The 17,709-nt window shown below is 41.3% G+C and overlaps 1 protein-coding gene across 1 annotated transcript in view; it reads left to right on the forward strand.

Moving 5' to 3' along the window:
- Positions 1-1,768: 1,768 nt before the first annotated feature.
- Positions 1,769-17,709, forward strand: part of LAMA3 (laminin subunit alpha 3) — a 117,150-nt gene continuing 101,209 nt past the window's right edge. Inside the window, exons 1-3 of the mRNA XM_061995211.1 lie at positions 1,769-2,023; positions 7,974-8,126; positions 17,390-17,507. Coding sequence (XP_061851195.1) covers positions 1,769-2,023; positions 7,974-8,126; positions 17,390-17,507 — 526 coding nt within the window. The remainder of the gene's footprint in view (positions 2,024-7,973; positions 8,127-17,389; positions 17,508-17,709) is intronic.

The following is a 17,709-nucleotide window of genomic DNA, read 5'->3' on the forward strand; positions in this document are numbered from 1 at the left end:
TCTCTTCTCTTCTCTTCTCTTCTCTTCTCTTCTCTCCTCTCCTCTCCTCTCCTCTCCTCTCCCTCTCCCTCTCCCTCTCCCTCTCCCTCTCCCTCTCCCTCTCCCTCTCCCTCTCCCTCTCCCTCTCCCTCTCCCTCTCCCTCTCCCTTCTTCTTCTACTACCAGGAACATACTCTGCTTAGCTTTCATCCAATTTGATTTAATTCCCTTTACAACAAAGAAGACAAGAGTGCTCAGTAAGTTAATGATTGTCAGGCCTTTGTAGGAGCTTGCTTGGTCTGGACTTAAAGGCCACTTAAGGTCACATACTTCCAAATCTCCATTTGTAAAAAGTGATATAAATTGATATACTCCAGGATATACTTGGGATCTAACATATTTTCTAGAAATAAGTTGAAAAGAGCAGTGGATATCCTATCTGATAGCACAATGTTTTGTTTAAGAGAACTTTGAAAGATGGTGCTGCTTGTTTGTATTCAAACCTCTTAGTTTTTATCAAAGACAAAGGGAGATGATAGACACACGTGCTAAGATAATTTCCACAGTATCACAGCTGAAAAAGTAGGATATTTTTAAGCTGCTCTAGAAATTAAAAGCATTTATGGATAGAAGAGCCAAACCTGATACATTTAAATTGGTAGCATGCTACATTTATGAAAGCCAACTTTTCTTTGGAGGACACAAAAATTGTCTCCTACAGATATTGTCTCTATGGTGCACTAAAGCCATACTGGCACAAAACCAAGGGTGATGATATTTTTTTGCCGACAAAATCAATAGCTTGCGACTGGTGCTTTCTGAAACACTGTACCAGGGATCTCCCTTGCTAGTGCTGTGTGGCATGTAGCAAAGCCTTCATAAAGTTATGAAATACTTTGCTACTCACATGAATCACTTTAAAAATATTAGATGTATGTGTATCTAACCATATCTTTGTGCCTGAGTCTGGCAAATTTTAATAAGACAATGGAGCACTGGATGTGTGAGCACATGTGGGGTTGGAAATGTGAAGGAAACTTAGGATAACACTATCATTAAGCAGTGCAACTCCTCTTATAGACGACATGGTTCTTAGGCGTCCTTCTCCCTCTCTCAACCTGCCCCCCCGCCAACCTCCCTCCCGCCCCCCCCCCCCCTTCTGTGTTATCCAAAGCCAGTTCCAAATGCCTTTAAAAAAAAACAGGCAGGAGGTTCATTGTCTGCCCTGGATGAGCAGGAACGCCCGTTTCACAAGGAGCTGTGCATCGCAGCAGGGTGTCCTGGGCTGCATGGCTTCCAGCAGCCTCAGCACGGAAGACGACGAGGCAAGCTACGATTTCTGCAGCGCGGTTGTGCCGGGTGTCTTCCTTCCCAAGGACCTGCAGATAGAACCAGGGTGCACCTTGCGTCGAGATAGTCCTGCGCGAGCAGAGAGCCGGGAAGCCTTAATTTTACTGCCCGTATGTGACATGACAGATCATGGCTTATGAGGGGTACAGTCCGTTACACAGGTTAACCTGCACGCTACTGTGGGGTGGCGGGTGGTGTGGGTACGCACCTGCGGCAACTCCCGCCTCCCGGTAGCCCTCCCCTTCCCCCGCCCCGTCTCATCCCGCACATCGCACGCCCCGAGGGCCGCGCCTCGCCTCGCCTTGCGCCGCGGCGGCCGTGAGGCACGGGCAGAGCGCGGCCCGCCCGCTACCTCCTCCCGCCGCCTCCCAGCCCGGCCCGCCCGCCCACCGCAGCTATAGAGCCGCCCCAGGGCGGTGAGGGCAGAGCCCGGCGCAGGATGGTCGCGGCGCCGGGCTCCCAGCTCCTCTGGGCGCTTCTCCTGCGGCTTCTCACCCTCTGCTCCGCGCAGCCGGAACTCCCCGGCTCCCGCGGGACGGGGCTCAGCCTCCACCCGCCGTACTTCAACCTGGCCGCGGCAGCCAGCATCTGGGCGACGGCCACCTGCGGAGAGGCAGCAGGCGGCGGACGGCCGGAGCTGTACTGCAAGTTGGTGGGGGGGCCAGCCGCCGCACCCTTGGGCCGCGCCATCCAGGTAACCGGGCGGCTGGGGAGGGGTCGCGGCGCCGGGAGCCCCATTCTCTAGTATCCCGCTCAGCGTCCCGCGCCGCGGAGCATGTGCGGAATGCATGTGTGGCCTCTTGGGGCGTCCCAGCCCCTCGGGAGGTGCTGGCGTTACCCTGGGGTGCGTGGTCTCATTTTCTCCGGCGTTTTTTTCCGGCTGGGCGTGTGGCGCTGTCAGGGGAAGGGAGCGTGGAGCAGCGGGACCACGGTAGAGGCTGGGAGCGGTGCCCGCGCCTCTGCCCTCAGGTGTCACGGCACCCTCCGGAGACACCCCCGGCGTCGCCTCGGGAGCGGCTGCCCCTCGCCCTGGCCCCGCTGCCTCAGCCGCTCCCGGTGCCACCCGAGGGACGGCCCGGGCGCTGTTTTGCGTCCTGAGGGCTTGGCCGCGGTCGGCGGAGAGCAGCGTGATGCTTCAGGGAGGAGAAACAGAGTGAGCCTAGGGGAAAATGGATGGGGACGTACTGCACTGGTAACTTGTCACCAGACAGCGGGCATCTTCCCGAGGGGCGGCGGGAAAAAAGGTCCGCTTTTAGTCAGATAGGTGGCTTTGTGGTGTTTTACAAGGACTAAATGTGAGGCGCATCGTCTGTGCCTTGCATTGCTTGTGGGACGAAGCCAGGGGTTCCTTGGGACTCTGAGCACACAGGGCAGGGAGGGTGATGAAGTTCTCTCCTAGCATAACCTAAGGTTGTTACACACATTTTGTGCCAATATCAAGAAAGACAGCAATAAATGTCAAAACTCCTGGCAAAAGGTTAACAGACATATGTTTTTCCTTTGGTAGAAGCTTGTATGAACATGTCTGTTAGAGGGTAAAGAGTTACAAATGCACAAAACTCTGTGATGTACTGTGATGGATGTTCAGTATCAGTTTGATCAAAACTCTGTTAAAGGGGGGAATTTCCTAAAGCCTCAGACCTTCCAAAGTTATTTAATTTGTATTCTTACTCAGTGGGAGGAAAAGAACCAGAATGAAAATGCGATTTGAAAGGGATTCCAAAGCTCTAAGGTCCACTTCCAGACTCCAGGCAATACAGAAAGAATGCAAGTAAAATTTTAGCATCTTGGAAGAAGGGTTAGAGTTTCAAAGTTTTGGGAGGTTTGTGTTAATAGTGAAATAACTCTTAATATCTGGCTTCAGAATAAGTTGCAATGGATAAGGGAGTTTTTCTTCTGATTTTTTTAATGGGGACAGATGTTCAAGAGAGGGAGAGAGGACTAATAAGGTGCAGCATGTGTACTCCTTGTCATGTACTATAAGGGAGCATACACAGCCCTCACAATTAGTTAAGCAGCCACAGCCAGCAGCATGCTTCGCCCTGAACCTCTCTCTCTCTGTCATGCCTCTCTGCTTCACAGTGAAATCTCAGTTTACCCAACATCTGTATAGTGCCCTCTGTCATAAAAAAAGCTCAAAGTGCTTTGGAGATGCCTACAGGCTGAGGAATACGGTTTTACTAATAGGAAAACTGGGTCATAGGTATTAGATGCTTAAACTAAGGTTATAAAAAAAGGTTGTCATGATCAGGAAACTGCTTGGTCCTCTGTTTCTAACACAGCTCTGAAGTTTAGGCATCCATCCCACCATACTGAATGCAACATCCATGTTTAAAGATGCCTGAAACAACCACACCACTGTGGTTTGCTGTTCGCCAGGTGACTACCAATCTGTCAGCAACACGCTGTAGCCCACTGCTGCAGTGAAATCTCATACGAACATGCCTTGGAAAATCAGAAATCACAGTATAACAAAAACCAGCCAAAGCAAATATCAGATAAACATGTCAAGCAAGTGGAACAAAGCTTGTTGTATGATGCACATTGGCACTGATGACTTTTGTAGTTGTTTCCTTTATATATTAACACCCAACTAGAAGTAAGGGTTTGCTGTATATAGAAAGAGGCTAGAAAAAGGGGGAATTCCTCTTGTTAAATATTTGCCTTACAGGTCCTAGGTTAGAGGGCAGTTATGGTTCACAGTTGATTCAAGTTCCCAGAAGGACTACTGATAGCTCAGCCCTGGCACAAAGGAAGCATGTTGTGCCTCCTGCAGTGTTTGGGTAAAGATGGATATAGCAGTGTCTGTTGCCAGTTTTAACAAAGCTCCATTGAGATACATAACATGAATGCTTTTGTGGTTTACCAGCAGTTGTTGTGGTTCAAGAAGGGTCAGAAAGTCTTTCAAAAGGCCAGGGAAATCCAGCCATGGAAAATGAGATAAAAGCACAATGTACTGTATTATCAAGCCACTCCACCTCACAAGTTCAAAGGCAATGTAAATAAGGTAATCTCTTCTTTTGTGGAAAATTGGAGAGAAGTGTCTTAAATTCTTACAGAAGCTGAGCTTACATAGAAGGATTTAAAATCAGCATGAGTATTCACATGTTGTTTCTTTAGAATCTGAGGGAAGGTCAGGCAGCTTTTACATGAAGTGATAGGTGTAATAGCCACCGTGTCAGACTAGTTCAAGTTAAAGTAACTCTGTACACTTGAGTCGCTCACTTCTGGGATGTCTACAAGGCTGGATTGTGTCTATTGCTGTATAAACAGGGAAACTGGTAAGAAGAGAGGGGTTGATCCTCATTCTGGATGAAGGGAGCAGACGGCTCTGTTGCCAGTGCTATCCCAAGCGCTTAAAATAAGGTCCCAGATCCATTGCCACTGCTCTGCTCTCATCTCGCTAGTTCAGCTTGTTGTTGGATGGTAATGTCTTTTAATGAAGCCTGTCGTACCCAGCAAATCCAGAAAGAGCCTTTGGAGGTCATTTGAAGGTCTTTCGTGAGGTGATGGTTGAGGTGGATGGTCCCTTCATGGGGCAACTCAACTGAGACTCTTAAGGCAGGGCTGGACATAGGCTGTGAGGAGCAGGATGTTTCCCTTATTTAGCACCTTGGCAAGTGGGATAATGACTTAATAATAACAATGTTGAGTGAAGACATGCATTGCAGTGTAAAATTTTTCAGCAAGTGGTAGATAAATGGCATGCCTGGTTTTGCCTGCCAGTCTGTTCACAGTGGCATGCAGGTGTGAATTAAAGCTTAACTTTTTACCTGTCTTGCCCTGCCAGTGGGCATAGAACTGCTAGGTATTAAACAGTGAACAGATCCTTCATTGTTGTTGCTTTCTATAACTCACAGATGAGACACTTTCATCCCTGCGTGTCTCTGGTCCACACAGGCATATTTCAGCAAACTCCTTCATGCAGTTCCAGTTTTCTCCTTCACTCAGGAGAACCGGGGGAAGGAAGGTAACAAGGTCATCAACAAATGCACACCTGCCTGCCTGAAGAACTGCTGCCAAAATCAAAGGAAGTCTTGAGGCCCAGCCTTCTGGAGTGGAGATGCATCCTGTAGCAGACAGGCTGAGTTTGGTGTGCCTGAGACCCTGCCAGTGGGAAGCAGGGAAGGCAGCTCTGTCCAATAATTGATTTCTTTCATTTTTTGTTTTGCTGCCTTCTTGGCAGAGTTGCAGGAATGTACTTTAAATAACTGAAACTCCAGCTGTTGCAATGAAATTCTTTGAATTATGTGCCCAAAAAGAAAAGGATAGTATCTTGAGTTCAGATCAAGTGCTCTCATATACTGAAATCACATAGGTGTGTGTAAATTGTTTTGAAATCATGAAGATGCATTGTTTTCTGCTCATTCAGCCTTTCTGTGAGGCTGTTTCCAGATCATAGCTGCAATTGCTGTAGCAGCAGTTGTTTCCTGTGTGTTTTGGGCCTGATGATTGTGAATGTGAATTTAGATCAAATGACCATGTTTCATGCACGTTATAAAACTATTTAAGAAAGCTTGTACTGTTGTTACATGTATATGTCAGAAGCCCAATTCATGCATTTTTCAGGAAAGATACTCTGATGTGGTGGTAACTGCAGTTGTTGGTGCATAGATGGATTTCTCAGTGTATTGATTTTCCTGATAGTGACAGGATGTTCTGTGTTGTCACTGCAGAAACTGGAAACGTTGCCTGTAGCATGGGCTGATGTGGTGTCTACTGCAGCAAACTTATCTGATTCCAGCAGTGTCCTGGCATATTGTAGTTTTTATGAAAATCAGCCAAACCTCAGCTAAACCTGAGCCAAACCAGAGCTGGAGAGGAGTTGTGTTATCACATGATCCCCAGACATAGTTAACCAACTTGTGTACTTGAGGATTTAGTAAATCTCTTAACCAACTCTTTGATTTCTCAAGAATTAACCCTCAGCCAGGTTGACACCTGTGGTGCTGAATCAGAATGGGTAATGGTAGACATGTCTTCTGGAAACATCGTCATATGCCAGGCTTTCCAGAAGCGCAGGATGAGGATGGAAGCATTGCTAGATGCAGATGCTGGAATTGTTACTGCTGATGCAAGAATATTGAGCGAACATCTATGTTTTCTATTTGAAAGACAGAAGATGATGTGTCTGGTGTTCATCATGAGCATGATGTAGTCTCCAATCCATTAGTAACTATGGCAGATGTAAAACATTCTGCTAGAGATAAACATCTTAAATTCAGGCTTGCAAGACTGTACTCATCAAGAATGTGACAACTCAGATGTTATTCCTCTGTTAAAAGTGGACAAGTATGATTGCTCCAGGTACCTTACACTGGTTCATGTGTAAGAATTGCTCAACCTTACACTGTTAGTCTGACAGCAGTGACGAACAAAATAATGGCAGTTAGATGGGATTCTGTTAATACTTGAAAGGCAAGAGTACACTTCATGCCAGGCAACGTATGTTATGGAAACAACAAAAAAACCCATCAGATCTTCTTGATGAAAATATGCTAAGTTGATTAAGGAAATGATATGAATGGTACCTTATTTAAAACAAGAGTCCAACACAGTGTCAGCACCTCACAGGCTGAATGCATTAAGCAACTGTCCGACTGAAGTAACCATTAAGGAGGTATCGCCATTCAATGAAAATGTCATTTTTTTCTATAGGGATTCTACAAAGATCTGTGCCTGGCACGCTTCAGCATTTTCATTTATTATCTCCACCCGGTGACAGGAGTGAGAAGTGAATGGGACACCGAAAAGATCCCTTAATAACTATTTGCAATGCTTTTGCACTAATTTTAGTAGACTGTAAAACACAGTTTCTTGAAGACGAAAATACTACTTGTGAGAGAAGCCAAGTTTCCAAATTAAATGACAATTAAGTTTCCTGAAGTTTATTCATCGTTATTGTATGGAAGAGTACAAAGAGCTTTAGAGTCTCTCAAAGAGAGATTATCAGGGCATCTCCAGAGTGCAATTTTAGTTGTGGACTGGAAACTGGGCGGTAACTTTTGCAAATGAAGAAACAATGGGATGCTTTAAAGGGAACAGTCTATAGGATCTATTGCATTTTCCATGAGTACATACTGTTCAGAAGTCTCTGATTCAGAATACATTATAATGACTTGAAAAGTTGAAAGCAATATTATACAATTGTAACACCAAAATCATAACCAGGTAACAGATAAAGTATTTTTTAATAGTTTTATTAATACCAGGCTATATAGACATGTATAAATAAACATTTCATGGTCTTTTGAGGATAATTTGTTTGTTGATTTTATTTTTCTTTTAATCCAGTTTTAAGAATCTTTGTTTCATTAATTTCTTGCAGACACCACTGAAAATGTAATAAAGATAATTTCACCAAAGTATCAATAAATTCATTAATAAAGAGAGTCTTACTACAGTTTTCTTGAAGAGATTTCTGAAATTTTAGGTTATAACGTGCAAATTCATGTATTTGAGGGTATAAGTCTGTAACAATCACCAGCTGAATTGTTTATATGTTAAAAATTATACTACATAAAAGGAGAAATAAACTTTAACCCTGTTTTTTAGTCAACAGTCTAGTTCAGAATCTCAACAGCATGTGTCTGCAGTGCATAAGACTTCTGCTGAGACTATCATTTTGTTTTGTTGTGTTTCAGGGACAGTTTTGTGATTATTGCAATGCTGCTGATCCCAGTAAAGCTCATCCAATAACCAATGCAATTGATGGCACAGAGCGCTGGTGGCAAAGTCCTCCTCTTTCTATGGGCTTGAGGTACAATAAAGTCAACGTTACTTTAGATCTGGGACAGGTAAGTGCATTAGCTATTGGATGAGGTTTGATCATTTCTTGAATTTATATACAAACTTTGCAATTGTGAGAGACGTTTGAACTGATGATTTTAATTTTCAACATCACAACTTCCTTGTCTCGTTTATGTTCTTTATCTTTTTACCAAGTTAACTTTAATGAAATTATTTTCCTTTAGGAATTTGGATTATGTAGTAGGTTCTTGCACTGCCACCACATATTTAATGACTGTGCTTTCTTTCATAGACACTGTAACACATTAATTTGAGGTTACAGGGGGGACTGCTCAGTTGAAGGTGGGGCTCTACCTTCTGTTATGTAGGGATTTTTTTTTTTCCCATATGTGCAGAGAGAGACATAGATTTCGTGATCTCTTACAACGCATGTGTTTTGAGAATCATGTCCGGAGTCTGCTTTTGCCTTAGAAGTTCTTCTGGTTTCTCTGTCATCCATCATGATCTTCAAGATAGACAGGAAAATACCGATAATGGGGTCTAAAAGAGAAGAGACAGCAAAACTGGTGTAATATGAATTAGTAGTATGACTGTAACATGAACACCCATATTTCCTCTGTAGCCAGTAGGCAAGTAGCTAACAGTAAAGCCTCCATATCTGTTTTTGTCATAGGGACAGATTCTCAGCTGCCGTTATTTGGCACTGATCCAGTGAAATTAGTTACCCTTTGCAAGTTCACACCAGATGAAAATACATGATTATAAATGTAAGTTGGGAACTACAAACAAAAAAGTTTATAGATGTATGCATATATATTTCAGACCGTAGTAACTGTTTATTGACTGATTATATAGGATAGGATTTTTTTGAATAGGCATTCAATTTAGTTCACAGCAAGGGGAGGAATAATGAGGGAAAAATGTTCTCTGTGAGATTTAGCAACCATTTTATTGGGGATTCAGGTGCAAATTATTTTACATCTTCTGTTACTTGGGGTTTTAGTACTCTTGTTCCTCTCATGACGGGAATAACTCTCATTTTGAGAATATCTCATTCAGTGTTTTTTGATCCAGTGCACTGGCAGTGTAAAAAATGCCAGGCAACTTAGGATACAGAGTATCAGTAGTTAAACTAAACTGCTGTGGTTATTAAATTTGCATTTCTATAAATGAAATTAATAACATACCTGTTGGTTGCTTTTTTTCCACTCTACCATGAAAGAAGAGAGGGCTCTGTAGAAGCTGGTTAAATTTTTGGTTACAACATTGACATTAGCCTAGCACATGGCAGCCCACCTGTCTCTGAGCTGTTTTGCTCTTTCTGTTACACTGTTGAGTTGAGGAGTGTTGCATCCCCTGATGCTGTGTGCTTCTCTGAAGTGTGTTGCTTGGTCATTTCTTTCCCAGCAAACTTTAGGGAAGTGTGTCTTTCAGGCTGGGGCATACACCGTAGAGACACTGAGTGCAGAGCAGGGTGCCATGAACAGGAATGGGAAGACAGTCACCTCCCAGTACAACACACTGCTCCTTCAGAGCTGCTTGCATCCATCACGGTCTCTGCAGAACACTGAATAAAGTTGCAAGCTGTAATTTGTCCTGTGGTGTAGTCCAGCATGTTTGTGACCAGCATGTGTTCATCATCATGCGCCTATGTAGCACGTTGCTCCATCCAAAACTTCTGTTTCTACTGTGTACTTGTTAGCTTCTTTGGCAGACATGCTGACAGACACTTTATCTTTTATGTGTTGAGTAAACTCCCGAGAAACCTCCTTTGTTCAGAGGAAGGATACGAACTGAGTGGCTGCTTCTTGTGGGACACCTTGGAGACCAACTGCGATATGCTAAAATTCTTGCAGTTATTAAAGAATTTCTCAGCAGGAGGCTATGTATTTCTTTTTACTCTGGTACCACTTGGAAAGGCAACTCTGAACTCCCTTACTTGGAGAGGAGGGAAACCCAATACAAAGGTCAAAATTACTTCAGGTCTTGTGATCAGGAAGGGATCATTTTAGGTAATGGATGGCTGAGGGTTTAGTAGGATTCGTGTGGGTTTTTTTTTTTTTTCACTTCACAGATGTTATCTCATATCTGCATTCAGACAGTTAATCTTCAGATTTGTTTGAACTTGAGATTTACTTTTGATATTTTGCCTAGTATTCTCACACCCCGTATTCACACAGTAGTGCACAATACTAGTAATGAATAAGGAAAGTACTGTGACAGAGTAAGTCTACTCAAGTGAACAGGTAAACACTAAGATCACAATTCACCTTACCTTACTTCAGCACCCTAAAAATTAAGAGCTGTGTGTTAGTCACAGAGTCTCAATCAGTAGTTGACAGAGATAGAAGTTTTCAGAGTGCAATTCTCCCTCAAGTGAGCTGAAAAGAGTTTTGTTTTTAAGGAAAAATAAATGTACTTAAAGTTAGATGTGTGCCTAAATACCTTGGAAACCCACAGGCTGTAATATTGAAAACATGGCAGGGATATAGTTTTCCTCACTGAGTAGTTGTCCTGGTCTTTATTTTGACACAAGGTACCTGTTTTCTGCAAACAAAATACAGAAATGTTTTTGCATGTGCAAAACATGACAAAGGTTTGTATGCATGCACGGAAGCAAGGACTGCTTGTAAGTTGGTCATCAAATACTCATAATTAGAGGAAGTAGAACTTAGAGCAAGGTCAAAAGCTTTTCATTTACTGCGTTCCTGCCATTATATCTTTAAGACTGAGAGTGGAGTCCCAGCGGAGTCTTTTGCCATGGTCTGATGACAGTATTTAATTGGATAGTTGCACCATGATGGAGGTTTGAGCACTCAATACCAGGGAGTTAGACCAGAACACCCACCTGCTGCTGCTTCTGTTTCTCAAGAGCTAGGCATGTGAATATCCCTTTGGGATGTTAAATCTTTCTGCTAGAAAAATACTCATTTTGCTGTACTTTGTAATATGAGAAAAAGCAAAAATCTTAAAGCAAAAGCCCTGCTACCTTTTCTGACTTTCTCTTCTATAGTTGCATTTCTAATAAATTACAGTCCTTCTGAATAATGATAATTCTAATGTTGATCCCCGAGGCAATCTCTCCATCGTGTTAACATACCTGTTGATACTGTGGCTATTCCTGACTTGTTTAAAATATTTGGATCAAATGAAGTCTCATTTATTCTTTTAATTGGTCCCGATTTCTCCAAAGTGGTTTTCAACATATTTTGAACTTATGAATCTGAATGTCTGACTGAAGTTCATTGCCCTTCCCCTGATGCTTTGGATTGCCTAGATTTAGCAGGTGTGCTCTCATCTTTGGTTTACCTAATGCTCAACAGATATTACAATAACACTCCCTCAGGTATTTTTCTGAACTCTCTCTTCAGAAGAAGATGAAGTTTGGAGATAACGTGATTGTGTATGATGAGTAATGTCTGTTACACTTCAAAAAGTGTAGTCCACAGATTTTATTGTTTCTTTTAGTTATGTGTCATTTTTTTTTTTACTGTGCTTTTGTGGCAATAATATAGTGCTGAAAGACTTGGGCTCAGTTAAGTCTTGCATACTTACGTGTTGAGGAGTTTTTATGTAGCAGTATTATTAGTCATTGTTGTAAACTGAAGACACATAGTGGAATGTCATGTCCAAATTAGTACTTTTATTAGTGAGGGAGGGAGACTCAACCATAAATTTAAGATAAGTGCTATGACCAGTGCAGGACTTCATGCTTTTATGTTATCTGCCAATTAAGGAATGTAAACATTTTGTGAAACAGCCTCACAGTTTGGCAAATTTTCTGAGTTGCTTTGTTATGATAGGTGTGTCTTACATGTTTCGTTTTTATATTTGATAACAACCCTTTATGTCCATAACTTTACAAACAGTTTTTATACTGGGAATATTAATCAGCTTTGGCCAGTTGTTATTGGAAATGATTGTTCCTAACTTATAAAAGATTGGCATAGTTTCTTAAAATGTGTCTGAAGTTACAGTTAATTTAGCTGTCATTCTGTAAAATGGAAATTGTCCTGTAGGCCCTTCTCATGTAGGGAGAAACTCTTAAGGTGGTGGGAGATTTATCATTAAAGCTGCATTGGACTGTGTTTCCAAAAATAGTCATTGTGTTCATTGTGCTTGGCTTTTGGAAACTTTATGATACTTCTGACCCTGAAATTAGACCCAGCTCCAGTGTGGAACTGCATAACCTGTATAACATCATCAAGAAGTCCTGCAAATTAGGACATGAAAACCACTGCATAAGTATTCTGTGGTCCTACGGAACTGCCCCAGCAGTAAGACAAAGCCTTTCTTCTGGAACCCCTGTTACAGCTCTGCCTCCACAGCAGCACTGAGTCTGGTTCTGCTGCCTTGGCTCACAAGGAGGGAAAAAGGGACTTTAAGGTGTGGGGAAGGCACAATATTATGCTTGCAGTACCCATAAATGGGAATGCTAACAGCAAAGAGCATCTTGCGTTACTTTGTATTAGAGAAGTCTGGTTCTGAGTGTTTCGGTTTGCACAGGAAACTAATTTGGGATTATGCCACGAAACACTGTGCTTCAAAGTTAGATGATTTTTGGCTCATACTGCAGTGAAGACAACCTGCTTGTGAACTCTAGATTAACACCACTTCAACTGCTATAGCTGCTTTTGGTGAAAGTTTCAAAATATCAGGTAATGCAGACAGCATTTGTTCCTCAGTAACAACCCCAGACACTTCATTGTGAGCTGAGCTGCCAGCCTTAATCAGGGAAATACCCTAAACAGATCTTTTCTTGCTCAAATGTTGCCCTTTAATATGAAGTCAATGTGGTGTCTTTTCTTAAAATTTCTATTAAACACCTTTTGAATGGCTCAGCGTTTTTTTTCTTATGTTTGCCTTATAGGTCTATGTCATTGGCTTTAAAATGTGGGTTTGGTATTAAATTGGTATTATTTTTAAAATATGCAGAAAATAATCTTGCAGGTCTTGCTGTCCTTTGCTTTCCTGACTTCCTCTGATTCTCTTCCAGCATCCCTTTAGGAAGGTGTTTGTTGCTGCTTATTGATCTCACTTCCATCCATGTCTGTACTTCTTCCACCTTCTTCCCATGCTCATTCCTTCATGTTACTTCTCTTTTGTGATATGTTGTCCTAAATACCTTGCTTTCAACTCAATATAGTAAAATCAGAACCTTTGCTGATAGCCTCCAACCCTCTATACTTCCCTGTTTTTCCTTCCAGCACTGACAGTACACTTCTATGTTCTTTTTACTTTGGAGTGCAGCCCCCATAAAGGGATGTTTTATCTCTTGGACAACTGAGGTCTGAATTGTACAAATCCATTCCCATATGAATAGCTTCAGTGTTCTGTGAAGAAATAGGCCATATGTAAGAAATAATTCTGAGCATTGAGTTGGTCTTTGTCCAAATCCCAATGGAAAAGTGTCTCCATGAGAAATTTCAGGACAGTAACTGACAGTCATTGATGTATTTGCCTGCAGCCTTGGCAAAAAGACCAAGGAATCATTGAACCTGGACAATGGACTACCCTTTCATTTCTGGAAGTGTTCCTTCTTTCCAGAATATTGCCTGTGAAGTGTGGGGAGTTTCTCTCTACTGGTCCTGCCCATTGACTGCGACAGAGAAAAGGTTTAGTATCTCTAGACATGTCAGTGAGTCATATTCACAGGCACTGACTAAATAAATGAACTAAACAGAAGTATAGCTTTCTAGTGTCAGTGGCTACTTAAATGAAAAAGTGACGTGAATACAACATTTGCAGTGCTAACTGAACAATTTAGGAAGTCCTGTATTTATTCTTGGCTTCTGCACTCCAGACTGTGAAGCTGGCATGCAGGGAATGACTTCTGCATGCTGTGCAGTGGCAGCCTCTCCAGTCACTGTCACTGTTTATGTGCTATTAGGACTGCTGTGTACATGTAAAACTGTATGGAACACATTCAGTGGATCTAATGCCTCTCAGATACTACCTGCATGGACTTCTCTGTATAGCTCTGCCATAGCTTTTCGACTGCTTTTTGACATACCGAGAAGAGCAGATGCTTGACTGCCAAAAAGTCTGGTTCATCTCTCTCTCATTGGCATTTTTTTATTTTACAGTTTCATCTTCAAAATCCTCTGTTGGGGATTACCGAATACTGACTGTCAGGAGTGTTTTATTAAGTCTCTGTATCTGCAGGGGTTCCTCGAGTCCTACTGAGAGGTTACTGAAGAAAAGGGGTGCTGACCTCTTTGCAACCACAAGAAATCAAAGCCTTTCATTTTAACCACAATATGTGGGATTTTAATTTAATTTAAATAAATTGTTATTTTTACATCTTCACCTTTGAGAAGAACTAATGTTCAAGGCCTTGAGGCTTCATTAAATTAAACCCTCCAACCCTATGAAATCAGTGACACTGAGAGGAAAGTGTCCTATACTTTTGCATATGAACATCTTTCTTCCATTTCCATATGTCTTTCAGGATTCAAACAAACCTTGCAAATTCTTCTCATAAAGAGTTATTATTTAAACTTCAAAGGAGAAAATGGAAAAATATTTTTAATAACTGTTATTGTAATATTTAGAGTTCTTATGAGAATGCAATTTGTCATAGGAAGTTTTCTTTCTGTTGGGTTAAAATAAGTAATATGCATGAGCCTATGAATATTGTATTATCAACAATAATGGTACAGTATGATTCTCATTCAATTTAAATGAGCTCTTTTAAGGCAGTCTTAAATTCACCTGTAAGGATTTCTTTGGAAATGTTTCTGTCTTTACAGTGTAATATTGGTAATTCCTAACACTGAATTTTGATTTCCATTCTTAGTTGAGCAAGACATTTTGCTTGTTCTATCAGATGATATTTTTAATTTTTTTTTTCTGGATTTTTCTAAATCTTCAAGGCCACTGCCTGCCAGAACATTTCAAATCAGATCAAGCTTGACTGAACAGGAAAAGGTCACATCAATATGGAACTAGTTAAATTCCAACTGTTGACAATCTATCAGGTTTGACCCAGGCTGCTAGTACAGCGGGATATGGTGTTGGAGCATTTACAGGAATATTTGCTGTTTCAAGCATGCATTTCCAGAGTGGATTGTTTCCATTACTGGAAATGAAATGCTGTTTTTTCCTTTTAATCTTCTCTCTTTATTCATATAAGAAAATTGTCTAAAGTTTGATTAAGCCATGTTTCAGATCTTTTTTTGGGTTTTTTTTCCTTACAATTGTATAACTACACCAAAAGAGCTGTTGTTTTTAATGCTTACTTACATTCTTAACACTCTTTTTGAAAAAAAAATGTTTTTTAATGAAAGAGATTTGACTTAAAAGCAATTAAGTAATTTTTTTTTTCAAAAATGAAGAAACTCACATATTTTTACAAAAATAAATGTCTGAAGAAAAACACTGCTTTGAGTTTGTTATACCATTTTTTTTCCAAGTTAGATCTTATTTCTATCAATTCAATGGGATCAAAGTTCAAATTAGTGAAATGCCAGCTCAGAATATGTGCTTAAAGTTGGTTTTAATGGCTGCTTCTCTAGATGTTATGTAAGCAAGGCTACTCTTTTGTCTTAAATGTGGATATAAGCCAAGGATTATTTTTCTTCCATTGTTGCCTCATCAGATACTGATTTTCAGAGGCTATTCTACATCATCAGTCCAGGTGAAAAATCATTGGCAGCTATGTGAAGTCAGAAGCAGGAGAGATGGTAGGGTCGGTGTCTAAGTTTGTCACCAATATCAGTGATTACGTTTGTCACTAATATTGTCATTAACCAACACTGATTTTTTATGAAGGCCTATTACTTTCTCCTTTCTGAATGTACTGTAGAATGACTGTAGAAACCTGAGTGGTATTTCAAACTATGAGACATAAAGAGAGCAACATGTGAGTTGAACATTTGCATATGCAACAGCAGTTTGAAGCTGTTTTATTTATTTTTTTCTTCTGTTTTATGGTTTGCATGGAAGCATGTAAAGTATGGTGCTGGGCAACAGCTCTTTAAGCATTGGCAGACTGGCAGAGTTCCTGATATAATATACATATTGGACAGCCCTTCAACTTTACATGCATTGAGTAGTCCTGGGCTTAGAAAATGCCACAGGTGCAGAGCAGATGTGGCATACAGGTGTTTGACAGGTGCTACATGCTGATTCAGCTGTGTTACTACTGTGTGCCTTAATCTTGGCCCCAGTTTTCTGTAGCTGCTTATGAAAGGTTATAGTCCAGGGAGACACTGATGTGTAAGTGAGCTTGTCTCACATTTCTTCAGCAGTGTCGAAGCACTGCGGAAGTGGAGCTCACTGCTAGTATTTTGTTCATGCTTGTGAGAAGGTATCACCTGTTAGGAGAGATGCTGACACAGCCACTCTTGTCTCACTTTGAGTAGCATCTGAGTAACAGAATGTAATAACTGTATGACAAGCTGAAGCAGATGTCATCTTCTTTTTTGGAGAGTAGGTAGAAGGTCATTGTTGTAGTGATTCCATAATGGGACTACAAGGAATGAGGCCCTAGAGAAGGCAGGAACTTTTTAATGTTCTTCTATTGTTTCCTCTGGAGCTTTTGAAACCATTTATGTTGATTACATCCATATTAATCAGCACACAGAATAATTATCCATGCCTGTTAGTGTGCATGTAAGGCTGGCACTCCCAAAGACCTTAGAACATAAGGGATGCAAGTCTATTAGAGGACAGGCAGTTGTCTGCCTAGTGCAAACCTGGTTTGAACAAGGCAATGCTCTTTGAGAGATTCAGCTGGCCAAAAGTGAGAACATGAAGCACTTTTTAATAGGAACTTCTCCTGTGTTATTTCATACTCACAAAACTCTGGGATGGTGTGCTTCTGCTACTTGACAAAAAGTGACAACATTATCTAGAAGTATTCTTAAAGTAAGGGAACAAGTGACTTAGATTACTATCAAATGCAGCCAAAGAAGTCTCCATGTAAAGGATGTGTGCATTTTCTCTTACATCATCGTGATTTTCCTCAACTACAAGCACAATTACATGACTGGAACGCAACATAGATGTACCAAAATGTTGCAAAAGTACCTTAGTTTGCTGATGTGTTGACATGCTAACTTTTCAGGGTTAAGTACTATACCCTTAATGCGCCCAAGCAATCAGTCATGTGCAAAACAGAGCTGTTCTGAAGTGTAAGAGATGGCATTTAATCTGTCCTGTTATTTTAATGGGAATGGAAGTGCAGAGGATAACCTTCTCACTGTACACTAAAGAAAAGATATTTATTGGCATTACTTTTAGTATTGTGGTACTTCTATAGAGTTCTAAAAGCTCCTGATAAGATCCATATATATTCTGTTGACAGTTCTTCCATGTTGCCTATATCCTTATCAAATTCGCAAATTCTCCTCGTCCGGATCTCTGGGTCTTAGAAAGATCAGTGGACTTTGGAAGAACATACACTCCCTGGCAATATTTTGCTCGTGAGTATCAATCCAGTGTCCCTACTCTTTTGTGGACAGGGTTTTTTATCATTTGTCAGGTAGCAGGAAAATCAGACAAGGGGGCCTGCTAAACATTTCAACTGTAGTGAAGACTGTGAACATCAAATATATTTCTCTCGTCTTAGTTACCCACAATAAACTAGTGACAAGAGTGTAACTAAAAATGAGTATGCTATTTTGA

This window comes from Colius striatus, chromosome 4 (assembly GCF_028858725.1).
Source record: "Colius striatus isolate bColStr4 chromosome 4, bColStr4.1.hap1, whole genome shotgun sequence".
NCBI classification, from domain to species: domain Eukaryota; kingdom Metazoa; phylum Chordata; class Aves; order Coliiformes; family Coliidae; genus Colius; species Colius striatus.